General features: G+C 37.6%; 2 protein-coding genes across 2 annotated transcripts; one reads left to right on the top strand and one right to left on the bottom strand.

Annotated features, from left to right (window-relative positions):
- Window positions 1-516: 516 nt before the first annotated feature.
- LOC122082480 (GATA transcription factor 1-like) lies at window positions 517-2,106 on the bottom strand. Its single transcript, XM_042650081.1, has 2 exons — window positions 1,669-2,106; window positions 517-1,224 (listed from the first exon to the last, which is right to left on the bottom strand). The coding sequence occupies exons 1-2, from the start codon at window positions 1,945-1,947 to the stop codon at window positions 643-645; spliced, it is 861 nt and encodes a 286-aa protein (XP_042506015.1). The 5' UTR covers window positions 1,948-2,106; the 3' UTR covers window positions 517-642.
- A 16,407-nt stretch (window positions 2,107-18,513) lies between these two features.
- Window positions 18,514-20,814, top strand: LOC122082234 (hydroxyethylthiazole kinase-like). The gene is given in 3 exon segments (XM_042649702.1): window positions 18,514-18,948; window positions 20,344-20,586; window positions 20,588-20,814. Coding segments are annotated over 3 exon segments (813 nt in total). The 3' UTR covers window positions 20,723-20,814.
- Window positions 20,815-22,225: the final 1,411 nt, after the last annotated feature.

Below are 22,225 nucleotides of genomic sequence, written 5' to 3' on the forward strand. Positions count from 1 at the left end.
TTTACTAAGCAATTGGTTCAAACTGATTTTCATCAAGTAGCCTAACCAACAAGATATATGATTAAGGGATAAGTGTTCCGGGGGAGGTGGTGTTTCAAGGCATATTACCTTTCAGAGATTCAGAAGAAAAAAACACTACAGTAGGTCAGCAACAAAAGGGCAAGGCAATTGTTTCTTCAGCTAGGATTCTGAATTGAATCATGGTTCAATCACTCCACACCACTTCCCCTCCAGCAGGGGCCGAACTGGACAACCAACCTCGACAAACAACAATGCCAATCTTCCGATTTCCACAATCAACAGTCACAATTAAATAACTAAGGCCAGTACTCTCCATCTGAAGGAGATAAGTGATTCAGTGAATCAAGACTAACATCCTATTTTCTGGAATCACCATTCTTCTCATCTCATTTGACACGGCTCCATCAGCATCCATTGAACAATGAATAAATGAATACTACTAAAAAAGATTTCTTTCTCTCTCCTTTTTTTTTTTCTCTTGGTTGAGCTTCCTAATTTAAATGAAAACACTAAACTTCCCTATTCAACTGGTTTAATGTTAAAACAAAATCCAAACAACTATCCAGTACAACAATCTCTAAATTATATGCTATCTATCTAAACAACAAAAGGATTCAAGCATTATCCTATATCCACAGACTTCACCAAGAACTCCTGCTGCTTCTGCCTTCTCATCTCTAATATTTTCCTGTGAGAGTTGGAATGCAAGTCAGTAGAGAAAGAAGGGCTACTCGCCGGCCGGTACTCCGGCACGAGTCGGCCCGACTTAAACCTTACCCCACATGCGTTACAGAGTGTCTTTGGTCCTTGAGGCCCTGCCCTCCACTGTGGCGTCTTCTCCGCCCCGCAATGCCAACACTTCCTACCCATTATGTTTTCATTTGCTGCTGCTACCGTTGCTCCTCCTCCATTGCTCTTGTTCTTGGGTTCACACCACCACCACCAGTGCTGACCTGATACATTTGAAAACCCAGTACGTTTCCGCCTCTGTCTCTTGCTTCTAGCTCGGACAGGGACGCGGAGGCTAGCACAGCAAGTCATAATGCCACTGTTACTGCTGCTGCTACTGTTCTCAAGCACCGAGACAGGGCTATGGTTATTTGGGCCCTTACTCAGCTTCCCTGGGAAAATGTCGTCGAATGTCTCTACGGCCGGAAAGGCGTCTTCATTTGTTATCCATTCCAGTTCTTCTTCTAGAAATTCCTGAGCATAGGGAGGAAGACAGAGTTCACCCGGAGTCAATATGGGCGATTCAATCAACAACTCGAACGAGTCAAAAAATTTCAACCAAGAAAATTTTAAGAAATCATAACTTTCCCATTTTCAGCAAAGACCCCATTTTGATTCTTTGTAAGGAGTTCAATATTTTGAGTCATAGTTCTCATATTTCTAATTTTTGAAGTTCAAAAATTCAAACTTTAAAACAAGTTTCTATCTGAAATGATGAACTCGGCTGTGTCAAGCTTCACCCAGTTGAGTCCAGTTGAAACCAACCGAGCCGATAGGGCTTTTCGAACTTGAAAAAACTGAAAAACAGAACGACTCTGCCGAGTCTAAACTCAACAGAAGAGGCGCCGGACCGCCGCCAATGAACAAAGGAGGAAAGAAAAAAAACCAAAAAAGGAGATATTTTTTTCATTTACTTACGGGGAAGGAATGGTGGTTGTGGTCATCATCTGGGTCGAAAATGTTCAACACGGTTTGTGCTTCACGTTGTGGTTGATGGTTTTGGTGAGTAGGGTTTGTGGGTTTGGAGTCCAAGGCCAAAGTTGAAGAAGAAGAGAGGGCTTTGTTGCTATTGATGTTGGTGGCGAAGTTGTTGATGTTGCTCTGTTTGTTGTCTTCTTCCTCTTCCTCCTCTTCTCCGATGTCGGAAGAGAAGTCAAGAAGCTCTTCTACGAGGAACCCTGCCTCAAAAGACACCATTTTTGAGAGAGCAAATGACGGCAGAAGAGAAAACTGACAAGGGTTTCTGAGGTTTCAGAGAGAAAGAGAGAGAGAAAGAAGAGAAATGGTTTCTGCAAATCTTTTTCTTGCTTTTCCTTTGGCCGGATAACCTTCGTCCTTCAGTTATCAATAATAACTCCTTTTGACGCGAGGGTTTTGGGTGGGAACGAGGGGATGTCCATTTTTTGTGCTTATTTTACCAACTTACCCTCAATTTCATCCCTTTTCACCTATTTGCCCTCCTATTACCTTTTTTTTTTTTTTTTTTTGAAAAATTAGGAATTTATTGAATTAGTTTGATAATTATGCTGTTATAATTTCTATGCCTCTCTCTCTCTCTCTCTCTCTCTCTCTCTCTCTCTCCGGGTCAGGTTTGTTATACCAATCCTACCCATTGGACTGTACTGAAGTTAATAACTTTGGTTGTTGACCATATAGATCATCAACATGAACAGACTGAGAGTATCAGACCAAGGTAGATGAGGATGATAGATAACCCATTAAATACTCTACACAATTTGAGGAAACATTACTGTGGTTTGTCATTAATGATATTGGCCTTTATAATGTTCACAAAGGATTAGGATCTAACCCTAGAAAGGATGCAACTAAAAAGAGATTTATTATAATGTGGTCAAGGTAGGTCATTGGTTGGTATATGTGGGGTGTTGAGTGTTGACACAAGATAGGATAAGAAGAGTATGGAAGGTCAATGGGATTAGAAGCTTAATTAATGGTTTTGGTGAGATATTTTTAAGTGTAATAGTGTTTCACTTATGTTATATAAGAAATGGCATTGAGTCCCCATTGGGCTGCATGTCTTTTCACATAAGAGGTTCTGATTAGTTCTCACGCATATGTAATAGCCATGCTCCTGAACAAAGAACATTTCATTAAAAAAATTATGAACAAAAGATGTCCCTGATCACATGGACCCTAATATTAGACATAGGGGGTGGCAAAATTACACCCCCACCCTTGTGAGACCCAAAATCCCACCGTCTTTATGCTTATTTACCCCCCCTCATTGGCCCCTGTTGCCACAAGGGCCGCGCGATTAGGAACCATTCTTTTTCCTAAAAATTATATTACCTAGTTGTTGGTAGTTATGCATTTACTCGATTATACTACCTAATAGTTTGTTGTTAAGCATTTACTCAATGAAATGCACATGCAAGATTAAGCAAATTGGGTCCAAATGTGAACTCCATAAGTTCCCAAGTATGAGAATCGAAGCACAAAAATGAAGGATGGAATTTCCATGATAGCCAAGCACCTCAAGGTCATCCATCATAAATCAAGGCAACTATGCCAGCTCTTTGGAGACTCATAATCCACACTAGGCCAGAGAATGATCAGACTTGTAGGAGACATAGTGAAATAGACAGTGAATGCTAGCTCTATATACAAGGAGTGGAAATGGGCCAGAGTCCAAAAGGGTCAATTGATGGCCGGCATGGATATTTCCTCTTCCTCTGTGGGACCCGAATGAATTTACTATATCATGTGCCATGTGTGTGGGTTAAAAGCATGGGCAGGTAGCCTCTCATGTTGCTTCGCCATCAGGAATGAACCCCCCCCCCCCCCACCCAAGGTTTTGGGAGTCATGAGGGTAACATAAAAGTAGTATGATCGATTGAATTGAAGGTGCCATGGTTTAATCATTACTCATTAGTGTAGGGTTGTCAATTGGTCAGTTCGGTTTATTTTCGATTCAAATTGAATTGATTTTAATGCGAAAATGATGAAATTGAAATCAAAATCGAAACCAAATTAATAAGTAAATTTTAGGTTTAGTTATGATTTGGTTTTCGATTTTTTATTGGTGGTTTCAATTTCAGTCTGGGTTTTAAATCAATTTCTATTTGGTTTCAGGTTTTGCAATTGTAATACCCAACCCAAAATTGATCCACTAAGACTTTGGTTTGGTTTGACTTGATTACTTTGGTTTGATCAATTTTATTGATTCCGGCTATGTTTTGACACACCAAGTTCAGCGAATGCTGAATTTGAATCTAGTGACAGAACATAAAAGTTAGTATGATCACATTATAGAGACTTAGTCTTATTCCAACTTAATACGATGGACTATATGGATCCATACAAAAACAAAATATATAGAATTTCAAAAGAAAGAGGGAGAAAGAAGAGGTGGAAAGATGAGAATATGATGAAAATAAAAAAGAAATAGGCACAACTCAGAAGTTAGGAAGATTGTAGCTAAATGTGATCAATTACATGGATCCTTACCCTCCAAAAAGCTATATCCGAGGTTATACTTAGACAAAACTGAGATCATGCATGATATACCTCACCACTTTTTTATGATCATTTTAAATCTGCCCCTCGCTCTTTTGATTCTTTCAACTTGAATCCGATTACACTTTCTTATTGTGACAATCCTCAAACATGGGCATACCGCCTTAGAGATTCAGCTTTGCTCATTATGCTGCTTTGTAGACTTGTTGGAGCAGGTAGTGGTGCGGGTTTGGGTCATGGACCTTTGACTACTCCCACTTTCGAGTTACCCAATGATTTTTTTTTTTTTTCTCTGTTGAATATGAGGAGGGTATTTTTGGTTATTTGAGGGTGAAAGTAGGGGTAATAAGTGGAATAAGGAAAATCCTAAGTGGTTAAAAGAGGCGGGCCACTTACGCAACGCACAGCCCTACGCGACGACCTTAACGATGCTCGTTCCGATGATAACACGTCATAACATCCAATAACATGGAGACACGTAAACAACACCTACTTTGAAATCCCCTTACCTGCACCTCCGCACGTGGAGGCGAGGTTCATGTGACTCCACTCCTTCCCTCTCTCTGTCTCTTTTCTCTCTCTCTCTGTCTCTCTGTCTCTCTGTCTCTCTCTCTCTCTCTCTCTCTCTCTTAAACAAGGGGAAAGAACAGAGAGAAAGTCCAACGTACACTCTCTCTCTCTCTTCTTCTTCTTCATCTTCATCTAAGCACGCGGTACCTAGGTGGCCTTGCAAGTTAAAACCACTGTTGCACCGCAACACCATCAACCCCCTCTCTCTCTCTCTCTCCCTCTTTTTTAAATGGTGGGACCCACCCACCTTTGTGGTATAAAATTGGGTGTGGTGGGGTCCACGTCCACCTTCCCTAATGAAAGGTATTGCCGTATTGCCAACTTGGCATCCGTGAGGGTGTGGCCAGGCCATGGCTATATTCATTGGCTTTGCTAATTTTTGACTTTTTGAACTCGGAAATGTTTTTGATCTATCAATTCAAATCTTGCTCTATATAACTCATTAGGTTCCCTACTTTAAAAGTCCAATAGTCTCAAACTCCCAATTCCATTGTTGGATTGGGAAGGCATGTGTCAATTTTGTCAAAAGAAAAGGTAACCAATTCACGTGCATTAGGTTCTTGTTACTGTAGGGTTTGGCAAGGGGAGGATCATAATATATGTAGTTCTACCGTCATTGTGGATTGGCAGGGGATCATAATACATATAGTCTTATCTCTATTTTGCTGAGAGATTATTTATTGATTTGAATTTACAATCACAGGGTCATAATGGATCAAGTTCACTGTTGCACTGAAGCTTGCCCTCTAAAACATATGTTTTCTTTTATCGTGTAATATTATGAAGGGATACTCAAATTAAAGGTCTGTATGGTTACGTTTTACGGAAAAAGGATTTTGGTGTTTTTTTTGTGTTTCTAAAAGTAGAAATGGAACATATCTTGTATGTGTCGTTCAATTCGCTTTTTTGTTTTCTTTTTTCAAACAAACTAGATGGCTGGGAAAATTGATTCTAGAGGCCGTTTCAGAAATATAAAAAATTTACTCCATTAAAATGATAAGTTTCTTTGGCATAAGTCACACAACTAGTCACCTATATCTTGAGTCAAGATGTGATCAAAGCCTCAAACATCATCGCCTTGATACCATCACCACCACCACAATGCTGCCGCAACCACTACCATCACCATTTTCAATGTAATTTCAAGGTATAGTCATTTTGTGAAATTTGATAAAAATAAAAGAAAAACAGTTTCTGTTAATATGGCATTCCATACATGTTCTGTTTTCGTATAATAATAAAAACAAAAAATTTCCAAGTTTAAGACACTTGAACTCACAAAATTACTCAAAAAATCTAGAAACAGAAAAAACCATTTCTTACTCAGAACCAATTTGCCCTAATTGACTTAAAATGAAGGGATTTCTTGTTACATGGAAAGATTGGCCCCCACCCCTGACCCCACCTTCGATCACAAGTGTCACCACTTCAGCTAGCAACAGCTGATTAGTTACCAATCACTCTAAAACAAAATCTGGTTGGTGCCACCATAGCTCCTTCCATTATCAATCTTCTGCATCTTCATGTCAATTTTTCATGAGAAGAAGCACTATAAAAAGGATAAGCATTCTTTCATAAACAAGAGATGGCCCCTTCCACTTGGGAATTATCATTCCAAATAACCTACTAAACTAGCTTTACTGATGAGCTTGTGTTGGCTCATCATTGAAAGTAAGACGTTAAAAACCCTTTAGGTGGTGAAACTTTTGAAAGCTAATTAAAGCTCATCAGGTAGCGACTTTTCCCTTTCCTTTTTTATATGGATCTCTTCCTCGATGATTAGAGGTTGATGGATTCAATTATAGATACATTAGTCAAAGTTGGAGGCATTTCCCTTCACCCTAGCAAAAGAGGTATTATTTCACCATAAACATTAATGGATCAAAATCCTCTGTTTTTCTCATTCATGTTTTTCCTTGTTTTGCTACTTGCAGAACGCGACAAGTGGACAATAAGGAGACCAACGGTCAAGATTGAGTGAGGATTATTACATCCAGTGCGTTGGTCTTAAAGTTGTTCACGTGTCGCATTCTGCAGGTAGTAAAACAAGGAAAAACAGGGATGAGAAAAACAAATGATTATTTTCCAACATTAATGGGGTGGGATGAGGATCATAATGGAGCTGTAGGAACATTTTTTGAATTTCCGTTCTATAGGGGAAATATTAATGATTGTCACATCATGGTTTCTTCTTCTCCTAGTCCTACCATGGATGAAAACTTTCTCGTCAAATTAAAATTTCAAAACCATCATGATCCGTCGCTAGAGGTGAAAATTTGGCATTGACAACCCGAACCAGTCCTGAACCTGAATAGAATTTGGACTAAGTTTTCTGACTTTGAGGGCGGGTTAGGGTTGAAAAACCCCAATGCTGGGTCAGGATTGGGTTGAGGTCTCAACCTGACCCAACCCGATCCAACCTAGCCCAAAATTTAACCCTGAACTTTTATATTAGAATTTAGGGCTCCTATTGTTATTTCAATTTTTTATAATTTTTTTATGTATAATATATGAATAAAAAAACCAAGTGAATCAAGGTTAATCCAAACATTGAAAAATTCAAGGTCAACCCAACCCAGTCCAACCCGACCCAACCAGGCCCTGATAGGTCAATTAGGGCTGGGTTGGGCTGGTATGAACTCGGCAAGGTTGGGCCTGAACATGAACACGACAGGGTTGGATTGGGCCTGGGTTGAATTTTGAGGACCTAGAGTCAGATTAGAGTTTTAAGAAACTCGGCCCAACCTGGCCGTGTTTCATCCCCATCCGTCGCAAACCTTTTTTGGGCAGTTTTTGTCACTATTTGCACCATTTATTGCAGTACTATTATAATAATAATAATAATAATAATAATAATAATAATAATCATTAAATCTCATCGTTTGCAATTTCCATTGTGAAAGGTATATACCATTTGCTTTCCTTGATATTATAGACGAGTTGTCTCCCTATTAGTATCAAGAAGAAAAAGAAAGAAGATTACCATCCTTAAGCTCATTCCTTTGCCATTTTCTGGACTTCTCTATTGTCAAACAGAAAAGTAGGATGTCTTATAGTACATGCACTATTGCAGTTCTAATTCAGATAGTCTTTCTTAGGGAATAATAAGTAGTAGGTTATCCATCCCCCACAAAACACATAGATGGGTTACATTGCAACTTCTCAGCCACTTGTGTCACATTCACACACATGCTTGCTTGTATTCTAATTGGCATTTCCCTTCTTAAGCTGATGTGGGGGGAGACCCATGCCAATGGAGGATCTTCTTCAATCAAGATATTTCAACGAAGATCAAATCTCAAACAGTTTTGGAGTATTTTAATGGGTGGCTTATCCTTAGACAAGTTCTTTATTTTCTGTATAATGTTTTAAAGTTTCTTAATATGGATTTGAAGAGAACGTGGGTGGGTGCCAAGAACAGGTTTTCTAATGTGATCACATAATGGTTGGAAGTTTTTTGTTTTCTAAATCAAGCACGTGCCCACGTTCTCTTTTGGAAGATTTCTACCTGATTTAATTAAGTCTTATTTTTTTCGGGTAGGAACTGACAGTCTCACTTGCATGTGTTTACATATATATGCATGACTCTTTAAGTTTTTTTTTTTTCATAAAAAAATATAGCTTAAGTTTTTATTCAGTTGTGAGAACTAGCTGCTACCCGGGTCTCGATCACATGGATTCACTCAATCTCTCTCTTAGTAGCATAGGCTTCTGAACTTAGTGGAGTCAATGTATCGATTACAAGGTGTACGAGAATGATTCTCGTATGTGAATGTGATTGAGACTTCTACCCTTGATGGTGGAGATAGCAACTTGTCGATTTTGATCAGACATTAATTGATCTTGTACATTTGAGACACAAGACTGAAACCTATCGATTAGTACCCAATGGTCTTCAAAGCCCAAACTGAGGCCGATTAGTAGTTGTTTGACTATTATCATTGCTTTATGTAGGGAGAGAAGTCATCGTATTAGGTTTTCATCTTATTTTCTTCGCTCAATCGATCGGCATCTTTGCCATGTAATATTCTTTTTCTTTCTTTTCTCTACTTTTTAATATATTTATTTATTCATTCAAAAAAAATTGATAATCGGACTTTAATTGATTTTGGCTAATTGCTTTTTTTTTTTTTTTTGGCTAACGACGGGTATCCAGGCCGGGGTTGAATGAAAACCATTCAATTTTCATTGAAAGTTGTGAAGAGTACTAAATACCCCGTGTGAGTAGCTCAAGTTGTGCCTAGTAAGAGTCGAAGTTAGGACGTCCGAATTTACTGCTTGTATCAAGTTCGTTGCTCACCAACTGCGCTACCCCTTGCTCTTAATCGGTTGAGGTTGAGAATTAAGCAGTAACTCTGAATGAGAATTAACACATGAGAGCTTAATAAGATTGTTGTGCTCTTCTAAGAATCAAGTCCTCCAGGGTAGCAACCATTTTCTTTGTTTGGAAATAATTTCTAAAATGTATTATGATTCTGCATGATTTGAACTGGGTTTTTGGGTGCCAGTCAAGTGATGGATGCCTCCTGTCGATGGTGGCAATTACCTGGAGCCCACATTATTGGAATTGATAGCTTTTCTTGTCTAAACTTTGCTGGAAAGAGTTGATTCCTACTATGCTTTAGGCTTGAGATGCCTTAATTGTCAAAGGACAGTTCATTGCCTATTCGATGCAACCAATTTATCTCAAGTGGAGTGTGGAGATATCTTTCTAAACAAGAGAACCAAGATCAATCTACAATAACAGGTACTGGCTGTTGAGGGAATGATGGCATCTCGAAAGCCCAGCATGAGAAGCTCTTTAGATGGTAAATCCAATTGAGTACTAATGTTTTAGTAAAGAAATGGTAGTGATGATTAGGAGAGCACTTCATATCTTCTTCTTCTTCTATCTTCTCTTTTTGTTGGTAAGTTTCTAGATAATGGCAAGCAGTTAGGTAGTTGAGTTCTAACATAACTCTAGGAAAGGTTGCTAGTTTGACATTTTTATCCCTATCTTCTTGAAAAAAAAAAATAGTAATAATTGTAGTATTGCAATGATTGTGGTCCAATATTGAGCCCCCTTGGTAGGTGTGAAAATCTTCTGCGGCCGCTACACTGGTGCAATAACCATTGGGTGGCTGGGAGCCCCTTGGGAAGCATGCCCAAATGCTCTCAGTCGTCTGATGCTCACCGTAACTCATCGTTCGTTGCAAAGGATGTGGACTGCATTACTAGTCCCTTGTGGGTTTCTATGTGACCCCTTGGTGTTTCTTGCTTAGCCTAGTGGCCTTTGAACTAGCACAAAAAAAGAGAGGGGGAAAAAGTACTGTTCTTGATCGTGCCCTTTATGTCCACACACAATTGGGTGTGAAAAGACTGCCTTGCACTCCCTGACCCACGAACTCAAGATGCCTATGCCTACTCTCCCATTGATCCATGCGTTATCATAGTAGCTACGCAACCAGGGACTATTCCATTACTTAAAAAATTAATAATAATAATAATAATAATAATAATAATAATAATAATAATAATAATAATCATAATATAAATGGATAAGTACTGAAAATTAATGTCACAGGGGTATAAGTCTTAATTCCCTAGGTTAGAACACCCCCTTTAGATTGGAAGTTTTATCTTAACTATTGGTGGGATAATTAACACTCCATTCAGCTAGGACTCAAGTGCTTGGAATATTTTAACTCTATACTATAGATGCATATTGACTATAATGAATGAAAGGATTAATATCATTTAATTTTATTAAAAAATCACTGATTAAATATAAAAAAAAAAGATTAAAAAGAGCATACAGAATGCACGAGGCTCCCACCACTACGAGTCTAGAGGGTCATAAATCATATAAAAGAAAAGTCTAATAATTAAATCATTTTGACTAACTAGGGGAACAACCCTTCCCTAATTGTAGATTTCCTGTTCCACAAATGGTGATGTGTGACCACATTGTATCCCATATTCACTACGTGGATCCGTAACTTAAATGGGGCGGTGGCAGCTATAGGCCGGCTTGATTTGGACCGATTTAATAATAATATTAATCAATCAATCCTAAACTAGAAAAGTTTATGATAAGAGATTAAATACTAAATAATTAAGAAGAGGGAGAGTGGTAGAGGACTATAGGGAAAGAAGATTAGTTCAAATTTGAAAATGAATAGAGCCAAGATAAACAAGTGGACGTATGGGTCAAATTAAGAATCAGCTCCACCCCTAGTTTTTATCTTCTAAGGAGCTGCTGCACCATACGTTTCTAACTCTAGTTGTCACTTCTGAGCTTTACTTTGCTTGTAAACTTGAAACTGTGCCTGATGACCTCTATCCATATTTCTATTTTGTTATAAGATTGAGAGACCCATTAATGATTTAGATATCTTCTATCTATCTTCTTCAACATTATTGGTTTTGGAGGTCCACCTAGTAATTTTAGGCCAAGCCATTGGATAAAAGAATGTAAATACTTGGCCGGGTAGGAAGTTGAAACACAGCTAGGTTTTTGTTGAGAAGTGAGAATGTCACATTCTTAGGGCAACCCACAGTTTTTGTACAGCTTGAGCTCACTCTGGCTTGGACCCAGACGAATAGGTCTAGTCCAATCCCAGACAGCTAGGCAATGAAAGCTATGTGGTTGTTGTTGAGTTCCGTACGTATCACATTCAAGGGAGAATGAACCCTCCGAGGCAATATCAGCGAACATGGTCAATGGGAGAGATCCTAGGAGCATCTTTAGCGCATGGGGTGGGGCAGATCATGGTCTTTTTTTGTTGACTTTGAGAGATTTTTCCATATATATCCTCCCTTTGATTTTTCAATTTGTGGATCTTGGCATAATGGTAAAGTTATTCCATTAAGACCTAGTGGTCGTAGGTTTGAATCCAGAAACAACATTTTCGTAAAGCGGAGGTATGTATGCTGTGTGCTTATATTATATTTTAAAAAAAGGTTCATATCAGAGGGAGGGGTTAGTTGCTGTCACTTCCTAATGTGTTTATATAGAACCAAAATTTCAAAACTAAAACCTTTTGTTAAATACGATGACAACAACTATAATTAACTAAGTTTTAATTCATTAAATAGACTCGGTTAGTTTGAGATAGGTGTAAACATGGGCCAAAAGTGTCCAGTGTAAGGAAAGCCCACCAATAATGGATAAGTTTTGAGGTAGTGTAAACATGGGCCATAAGTTTCCAGTGTAAGCCAAGCCCACCAATAATGGGATATTCAACATCGTACATTCGTACCCAAATTTGACAACTGGAATTACAATTTTTTTTTTTTTTTTTCCTTGCATGAGTGACACTATAAATCTTCAGGGTGTCAACAGGCTCAGTTTGGCATGATTGAAGTAGATTTAGCCCAAACAACAGTTCAATAGTTTGGGCTCAAGCTGGGTTGGGCTGAATCCAGTTTGAATGAAGCCCATTAGAATACCACACGTCTGATCAGACCAATATCAATGCAAAAGTTAGGGAACAAAAAGCTCTCTGGTCATGCGGGCCTGCGCCAATGTGGAGGATATACATAGGCATCAATAGGAAGTGGGGTTTTTAGGTTTCAGAGGGATGGGGGCATCATAAAGCACCCTCTGTGTCATTGGAATTCGCAACCAGAAAGTGTTCATTTCCTCCAAAAGTTAGTACTATTTGGATTTAGAATGAAACTAAACTTACGACCCGACCCGACCCGACCCGACCTCTAAAAAAGGAATTTGGGTTCACTGCAAACCAACCCCACTGGCATGAAATTAAAGCGCCAGACCATAGTAAATACACATTTTTTAATGAAATATAATCGACATACTTAGAATGGCAATACCTAGGTTGAAATATACCAGCAAGTTACATGCTATAATTAAGTTTTTGAAATGTATAATATTGGGGGTTTACCCCAAAAAAAAGTATAATATTGGGTGTCTATCATGTATTGACTCAGGAAAAAGTTTGTGGACAAGATTTCACTGTGTACCATATCAGTTCTATTATGGTAAAATTAATTATTAACCTTTAATGACTTGTAAACCTCCTATCTTCTCCTATAACAATATAACAAACTTAGGAGTTGACAGTTTTAAAATGTGATAATTAAAGAAAGGGAAAAGGAAAAGTTAAAAACACTGCTGCCTTTAAAATGTTATTTCTTTTTAATTTTTATACATAAATCCGGTCTAACAATTATCGGAAGAACATTTGTAAAAAGGTGATGTGGGCATTTTGACTGTTGAATAGAAAGAACATAGTTGTGGTTAACCACATATCAAATTTCATAGCCTAATCGATTAAAAACCTTATATGTATTGGCATGTATCTTCGTATATATCAGTGCACAATAATTGATACTCCAATCACAACTAATTTCTCATAAGTTTTCGAAGTTTTGATTTATTTCTTGGCAAAATCTATTTGGATATAACTTCATATGGCAAGAGACCTTAGGGTTTACCTATTCATAAAATTTCTTCCTTGTCCAACTTTACACATGGCAATAGTATATAGGTATAGACCTTGAATTTATTTCTAATCCATCTGTCTAGGGACCTCTTTTCCTATTTTTTAATATGGGAAAAAAAAGTTTTCTTTCTTGAATTTATTTTCTTTATGATTCGTATAGTTTTTCTGTTCTATATTTGATACAAAAATATGCAATTCACTTAAAAGAGTATGTACATAAAAGAAATTATTTTATAATCTTTAATCTTTGGATGGTAACTACGAATTAAGTCCTCCAATAATTAATAAGCTTAATATAAGTCTTCTACAGGTTTTTATTTTTTTTATTGTTTGAGAGACATTTGAAACAGAACCCAAAACTCGATTTTGTTCCAGTTCAAGGCTATATAATAATGATCCAGTGACATTGCTTCTTCCAAACTAGAAAGTGAATTTACATTTTCAATTACCACAATAGTGTATTTCATCACCCCTTTTCGTAAACTTAGGTTTGTATATTTGATAAGGGGGGATTTTTCATTCATCCATGTTAAACGTCCGCCAACAACTTTGATCTCATATTATTCTACACTTCTTGATAAAGGTCCAGAATACCCTTCTTGGAGATCTTTGATAAGTTTGAGACATTGGATGGGCATTTGGTAAAACTTCTTTGGAATTTAAATTATTTATTTCATCACCCCTTTTTTTCTTCTTATTTTTGATTTTTTTGACAACCAAACTAAGCCTTCGGGATCTCTTTAGTTTGCAAATGGAAGAGAAGATCCTCATGTGCTACTTGGTGAATCTGAGCTTGGTTTTAGCTCAGCTTAGACGGCTCGGTTCAGGCTTGCCAGTCTGGGCTTATTGCGTTTGGGCCCTTTTGTAATACAAGGCCTGAGTAGATCCAAATCCTCGACCGCACAAAGCTTATTATTAGAAGTCTCTAACCTCAATTTTTAATTTGATAAGAAATACATAGTGTCTAAACTCTAAATGAGATATTCTACCCAACAGATGTTGGTCAAAGGTTCAATATTTGGAAATAGCCTATTCTGCGAAGCAGGGGGTAAGACTGCGTACACTTGCTTCTCCCAGAACCTGCAGTAGCAGGAGCCTCGTGCACTGGGTTGCTCTTTTTTTTTTGTACCCAAGAAAAAAAAAAGAGATAGCACCTTTAATCAGGCCTCTTCAACTAATTATGTTAGTGGAACAATAATTGCCTAGTACAATTGGTGAGTTGTGATGCGTAAAATGCTTATACTCACCAAGAAGTCTCAAGTTCGAGCCTCTTGACTGTCATCTACTTTCCTCCCTAATTAAAAAAAAAAAAAAAAATAAATAAATAAAATACTGAAGGTGTGAAGTTAGGCTTAGGGGGTGCAAATTTGGTCTTACTGGCCCGAACCTGCCATGGCATGCCCTGAGCCCGAATAGGGCCTGGGTTTAATCTTTCGGTTTTACTAAGCACACTGAAAGGACTTCACCACCACTTCCTTGGCTCAGCTGAACTATTAAAATTTGAGGATAAAAAATATTGCATTGAGGTAATGTTTAGATATAAAATAAAGGAAGTGAATTTTTACTCCCTATAATTCAATATTAAAGTAATAACTATATTTATCAGAAAAAAAAAAAAACTAACAACTCTAAGATATGTTTTTTAATTTATTTTTGTCAATTACATGCCACATAACCAACAAAATTATGATAAGACGTACAAGCTAAGACATTGGAAAAGATTCGGGTCCCTTATATTTTGTAAAAACTACATAAAAATTATTGAGTTTGTATATATTTATTTGCGTCGGGTCTATCATATATGCATAAGTAAAATTGTAATTGTGTATGGATTAGGGTTTCTAGAGTTGCCTATATATTGTCAATAGGAGGAAAACCCAAAGAGTAAGAAAGAAGAACACATTCAGAAAAAAGAATCTATTACCTGGAACAATATTGCTTGTTTGTTTCCAACTTTGAAAAAATTGGTTTGCATTAAAATTGGTAATGGTGGTGATATGTTATCTAGAATGACCCGTGGATCCTTGATCTACCCGATTTTACTCTCCCTTATTCCATCACTCCTTTGAAGTTCTCTTATCTGGGTTAAGGATTTTCTGTCAGTAACTCTTGCATTTATCTCTTTTGGCTTCCTTTATTCCCATGACTATCATTAATAAAATCATTAAGATTCCTATATCTTGTGATAAGGACAAATGGTGGTGTGCTCTTTCGAAAAAGGGAATGCTAACCATAAAGTAGATTGCAAATTTTTTTAATTCTGTTGATACTTGATACTACTAACCCTCTTGGATTCTTAAATAGGTGTTTATGCTCTTCTCTTTGCTTGCAAGGGTGTAGGGGTGTCAATTCCTAAACCAAATCGGTAAAATCGGCCGGACCGAACCGATAACAACACGGACAGAATCGAACCGAAGCCTTATTGGTTTGGTTCGGTTTCGAGTATTGCAACCCCAAAACCAAACCGAACCGCACCGAAAATCGGATGAACCCAAAACCAAACCGAAACCAGATCAAAACCCAGACCGAAACCGAAACCAAACTGGTAAGAAACCGAAACACTCCAAAATTCATTAAAAAAAAATCAAAATTTGCATAGTTTTGTATACATTTGTATGGAAAGTCGAATCCAAACTAGACCAAAAACCAAAACCAACCCGGTTACAAATCGATTTAAGAAACCGAAGACAAACAGAAACCAAACCGCACCGAAACCGAAACCAAACCGAAACCGAAATTTCCTTATTGGTTCGATTTCGGTTTCAACTTTCCCACACCGAAACCGACTCAACCCGGACCGAAACCGAGCCGGACCGACCGATCGACACCCCTACAAGGGTGATGATTCTTTTGGAAAATGAAAATCCACACCAAATTTAAGATATTTTTCTGGAGACTTGTTCTTGATGGTATTCCTACTAAGCTTATTCTGGGGAAATGGATGAACATTGATCTCACTTGTGATTTTTGTCATTCTAGCTGTGATTACACTTGGCATGTTTTCTTATCCTATGATTTATCCAAACACATTTGGGTTGCTGGTTTGTTGGGGTTGAGAACTGAGAACTATATCAGCACTTCATTTTATTCCCTTATTCTTTAAATTAAAAAAAAAAAAAATCCCTTATGGTGAATTTCTTTAGTTCTGATTTCATACTTGATTCTGATAAGCATAGGTTTTTTGATATTTTAATCATCTCTTGCTACTTTATTTGGACTCACAAAAATTAACTTCACTCAAAAATTAAACCAAATCTTTTGATTGTCATAGCTAGCATAAACCAATGGATATCAAACTCCATCCATCGTTGCATGCTTCATGACTTTAATGATTTGGACCTTAGTTTGGATGCCTTTCCCAATGCCTCCCCCTTTCCCCCTTTATGGATTTTATTATTTTAATTTCTGGATGGGCGTGTGGTGGTTTTTTTAGAGGACACTTGTCTTACTAGGTGCAGATTATGATGACAAGAAAAACTATTGATGTAGATTCAAGAAACTTACTCAATGGTTTAAACTAGGCAAGGGAAGAAGGGTGGAACATGATTGATGTTTAGAGTGATTCTGCACATAACCTGATGCAGAATTTGTCTCATGCCCTCTAATAGATACATGATTCTATTTAAGCAAATTGTTTATCTTGTTATAGATACCATTTTTTTCTTACAATAGTGCAGTGCACGTACATGACCCTTTTGCTTCTATAAATATCCTTATTTACTTTTAAATGGAAGGAAATGAGATAGGTGTAGGCACCTAAATGTAGGATTAGAGGAATCAGGTTCCTCTCTCTGACTTGAAGCAATCCCACCACATCCCGTAGAGGCGTAGATGGTGTGAGATTGGCTGGGGTGGTTAGTTGGTTGTAGGGGAAGGGATTCGGACTCGGTATGAAGTAACTCTCCACTTTATGTTTTCCTTCAATGGCATCCATTATTCATTATTCAAAAAGGGGAGAGGGTTAGCGGGCAGAAATCGGCGCAATTGCAAGATTGCTCTATCATGACCTAATGGTTATGGTTTTGAGTTGCCAAAACAACCTTTCCGCAAAGTGGAGGTATGACTTTGTGCATTATGACCCTCTCCAGACCCTACAATGGTGGAAGCCATGTGTACTAGGTATGCCCTTAAGGTAAGGGTGTTAATCGGTTAGGTTTCGATGTATACGATACGGTTCGATTCGATTCACTTTTATTTGGCTGAAACCAAAACCGAACCATTTACCAAATGGTTGCACTTTTTGAAACCAGAATCGTTTAGTACACGGTTTTGGTTTCATGGTTTTTAAACAGTGTCGATTTCACGGTTTTAAACGGCTTTGATCACAATATAATCTATATGGTTTTTAAACGGTTAGCAATCGATTTACTAGTTTATTCGCATGTTGCTTTTGTTGATAAACGCTTCAATCTTGTTTTAAATTAAATGAGGCATTGAACAAGCAAGGATTTAACTATGTAACTACATAATATGAGTAAATTATTGAATAGACGGTTGGACAACCTCTATGGCCCTTCTTCCCTAAATTAAACCCGTCCAGTTTTGTTAAAACAATCAAACAACCAAACAGCTAAGCAAAAGAAAGTATTACATGGAGAAAATGAAATACAAACAAAGTTGCTAATGAACACTTAAAGAGCATGAGGCACTGAAAACACATTAGTTATATACTGATTCTACCCCTACCTTAATGCCCTTAACCCTTGATTCTAATTAATCGCTATACGGGTTAAACGGGTTGGTTTTAATTGAATAAATGGTTCGATTTTCACGGTGTCAATTCGGTTTAAAATCTATGTATTAAACGGTTAAAATCGAATCGTTCTTTTAACTAACCGGTCTTAAACTTAAAATCAGAACCGAATCATTTACTATACGGTTTTACAGTTTTGGTGTAAACGACTAAGTTTGATTTCGGTAAACAGTTTTTGTTTCAAATTCACATCCTTACCTTAAGGGTGAGGGTCGGATAGGTTGTTAGCGAAATTTTTCAACCAATGGGGGAACTCAGTTAAAGGACATTGGGGTCATTTCCAAAGGGAGGGGAGAGAGAGTGATGAAGGCTGGATACCCTCTCAAGTCTCACCCAGCAGTATGGTGACTATGCTCAGCCTTTATTTAAAAAAAAAAAAAAAAAAAAAAAAAGAGCCCCAACGCACTTTGACGACAGTTTCTCTACACTTTTTTTTTTTTTTGAAAGAAACAACAGTTTCTCTACACGGGGAACACGTAGGAGAAGAATCTCTGCAACTGGTCAGCTATAGAAGCAATGAAAATGGAACTGGGAAGTGCTTGGGGTCAGAAGGCATGGAGGTTCCTAACAGTAGTGAGAGAACAACATCCGCGCATCCAATGCATTACAAAGTTCGTCTCCATGGACTTGATGGCCAACACTCTGCTCGCAGCAAGTGCATCGCCTGCAATTCTGCACAGCCTGCAAGAGATACTTGGCTTCACCTCTCACGCCCATGGCCTCTGCATCAACGTGGGTACTCTTTCCCTTGACTGGCTTCCTTGCATGAAGTCTGCCGCTTCATTGATGACTCAGTTGGGGAAGCCCTGGGTTCTCGACCCGGTTGCCGTTTCGACCTCCGATTTTAGAATGAAGGCCTGTCTCGAACTCGTTGAGCTTAAACCCACCGTTATTAGAGGGAACGCCTCAGAGATTCTTGCTCTCTACAATGCTTCCTTGGGACCCGATAAGGTAATTGAATGATTAGTCTTTTGCTGTTCTTGCTCCTAAGGTTTGATGGGTTGATTGTTAAAACTTGAAATTAGTGAAACAGTATAAAGAAATTAATGATTTTGGGGAGTTTGGGTAACTCTCTGATTGAGTAAACAAGTTTATGGGTTATTTGGTTACAATTTTGAGTTGTTCCCAGGAAAGAGCAACCGTGTTTAAGTATCAAGATTTCAAGCTGGAGCTAAGGCTGTGTTTGGTAGCCAAGAAAAGAAAAGAGAAGAAAAGAAATGAAATGGTGAAAAAATAAAAAAAAGTTTGTATGTTTGGTTACCATTAGAAGAGGTGAAGAAAAGAAAAGAAAAGAAAAAAAAAGTTTTTATATTTTCTCATGTTTTCTTGTGTTTTTGGCAAGATTTTTTTTTTGGAAACAAAAGAAAACTTCAAAATTCCCGTGGGAAATTTTAAAATTCAAAAACTGAATCTTCTCTTGGATGAGGACTTACCAAGCATAGCCTAAAGGATTCTATATACCATTGAGATTGACTCCACACTATTCTAGGGTTCAGAACCTTACACAAGCTTATTTTTTTCTCACTTTATGTGAGGATCAGTTCATAATTAGGATTTTGTGTTGTAATTTGACTAGAAAACATAAATTGGGTATTGTTGAATGGATATTTTACCGTAATGTTTTTGGTATGATGCTATCCCCTGAAAATGTGGTGTTTACATTGTATTCGACGCTATATGATTTGTTACACATAAACTTCGAATTCAATGATACAGCCATTTACGCCGTTGGAGTCTGATGCAGATTGAATGAACTAAAAGAGCCAAGGGCTGACCTAAAATGACTTTGGGAGAAGTGGTGAGTAAAGACATGCATAAGCCTTATATCAAGTATGACTTCGAATAGAGCTGATTGGAAGACAATGATTCATGTAGCCAACCCCATTTAGTTGAGATAAGGTTGAGTTGTTGTGGGAGTTTTGTGCATGAATGTCACCCATCCCAAAAATTAAATGAGAAGATGTGAACAGTCTATAATGGCATTCCCATGTCATATTTTTGGTGTACAAAATTGCTTAGGCTTCAGTTTCATTTCTTGCCTCAATTGTCTTTCTTAATTCCATATATTTTCAATACATTTATAAAATATTATTTGTAGAAAACTTGCCCAAATGTTACAATTGTCTATATTCTAGCCAAATCATCCTTGTCATTTGATGATTTGCTTCTGCAGACCATTATTGTGGAATCTTAAAACTTGACCTACTGGAATTTTGTCTAGATTTGGTCATTTCTTGTTGTTTAGCTATGAAATCCATTGAATGAGATAATATTTGGCTTGAACTCAGTTGTTGTCACTTCCTACCTGTGCTGTTACTTACCTCATGAACTCTTTCTATTCCTAAGGGAGTGGACAGTTCCCACAGATCACTGGATGCAGTGGAAGCAGCTAAATCCTTGGCTCAAGCAAGCAGTGCCATAGTTGCAGTATCTGGAGCTGTTGACATTATCACAGATGGACAGCAGGTGGTGGGTGTACACAATGGAGTGGCCATGTTGCAAAGGATTACAGCTACAGGTTGCGCCGTTACAGCCCTCATTGTTGCCTTTGTTGCAGGTGACTCCTGACATGCTTTTGAAGCCACAGCTTCGATCGGCTCTACCCATCTTTGGTCTTGCTGATGAAATTGGGATGGACATGGCTAAAGGTCCGGCTTCATTGAGGATACACTGCCTTGATCAAGCTACCGTATTTTCTGGGGTCAATATCACCACAATGTCATAAGGTCTCTAGTCCTGATCTGAAATGATATGCACGTTCGTTAAACAAAGGCGGGTTCCAGTTGGGATATGTATAATTTGTTGTAGGATAGATTGGTTTACTAAACAAAAACAATATGACCTCTGCACAAGAAAATAAATCTCAGTGGATTTGTAAGCTCAAAGTTTGTTGATGAATTTATTTAAGAGAGTTTGTGATCCTACCAAATTTCACAGTTCACATGGAGATTCATGGTTTGAAATCTCGCCGAAATAAATTTTGGAATTTTGGTGTTTTTTTTTTTTTTTTCCTGACAGAAACGAAATAAGGTCTGAAATAACATTTGAATAAAATTTCGGTCGAAATTAAGACTCTGTCTCGCCTGTCTTGATGGTTTCAGTTCCATTTGCATATTTTGAAGGAAAAACACTCCAACAATCCTCTAATTAGCAAGATTATCACACATTTTGACTTCCATTAGACTCATACAAGATCTACACATTCAAAGCTTAGGAAATGTAAAGTTATTTCTCCAAAATCAGGTAAAAATTTCAGAACAGTTCGACGGTTGCTGCCAAACAAAGGTGCAACTCTAAAACAATGTCATGTCCTATTATTTTTGTATTTTTTTTTTTGTTCTAAGTAAGTTTATTAATCTTTAAATAAGTTACCCACCAAGTTTCAGCTCAAAATATGACCGTTTGACCACTGAAACAGTCAATCGAAAAAAAAAAAAATAAAAAAAAATAAATCATTTCGGTCGAAATTTTGTCGAAACAAAACAAAATTTCAATTTCTGAACCCATTGAAACACCGAAACAAAACGAAGTTTCGAACCTTGTGGAGATCACAAGTCTTATGCCTGACTAGGCAGTAATCTCGTTGATAAGACTTGACGGGATAATTCATGAATTAAATATCAGGTTACTGCTTTGGCCCAAACGAACTCGGTTATAGTTTCAATGTTCTGTAAGTAAACCTGCTAAAACCATGGCGCTAAGGAATGTTTAAATATGCACACATGCTCATGCATTTCATATTGATTGCTTCAGCCAATATTATTTTGGTTTACTTTATGTTCCTATGGCCATTATGCATCTTCATGCGCATACAACAAAAGGATATTTTCTAAAATTCATTGTTTGTTGCTATTGAACACAGGGCCAGTTTTTTTTGGATTTGATTGTTTGACAACTTTTCAGAACTTTCAGTTATGATCTTTTGGGGTTTTAAAGGAGTAATCTCTGATACTTATCTTAAGAACTTAGGTTTTTGATACCAGAAGAGGAATGCATAAAAGTATTTGCCCCAAGAAGGAGTCCTAGAATTCTGTCTGTTTTCTGTATTTGGAAAAGTGCGGAATTTAAAAAACAGGAATCTTATGATATGTTGAGAATCTCTTATGATAATCATCCATGCTTGACTATAGATGGTGACTGGAACCCGTATTGGGTTATTTGCATAAGGGATGGGAAAAATTGCAGAAAACCGATTAAGGGGGGATCTTTTCTTTTCCTGGAGGATGGT

This window comes from Macadamia integrifolia, chromosome 6 (assembly GCF_013358625.1).
Source record: "Macadamia integrifolia cultivar HAES 741 chromosome 6, SCU_Mint_v3, whole genome shotgun sequence".
In the NCBI taxonomy this organism is placed as follows: Eukaryota; Viridiplantae; Streptophyta; class Magnoliopsida; order Proteales; family Proteaceae; genus Macadamia; species Macadamia integrifolia.

Excerpts from the sequence above, each read along its gene's own strand:
- LOC122082480 (XM_042650081.1), bottom strand. The coding sequence starts at position 1,947 with ATGGTGTCTTTTGAGGCAGGGTTCCTCGTAGAAGAGCTTCTTGACTTC. Across the intron at positions 1,225-1,668 it reads ACAACCACCATTCCTTCCCC|GAATTTCTAGAAGAAGAACT; the intron begins GTAAGTAAATGA and ends CCCTATGCTCAG.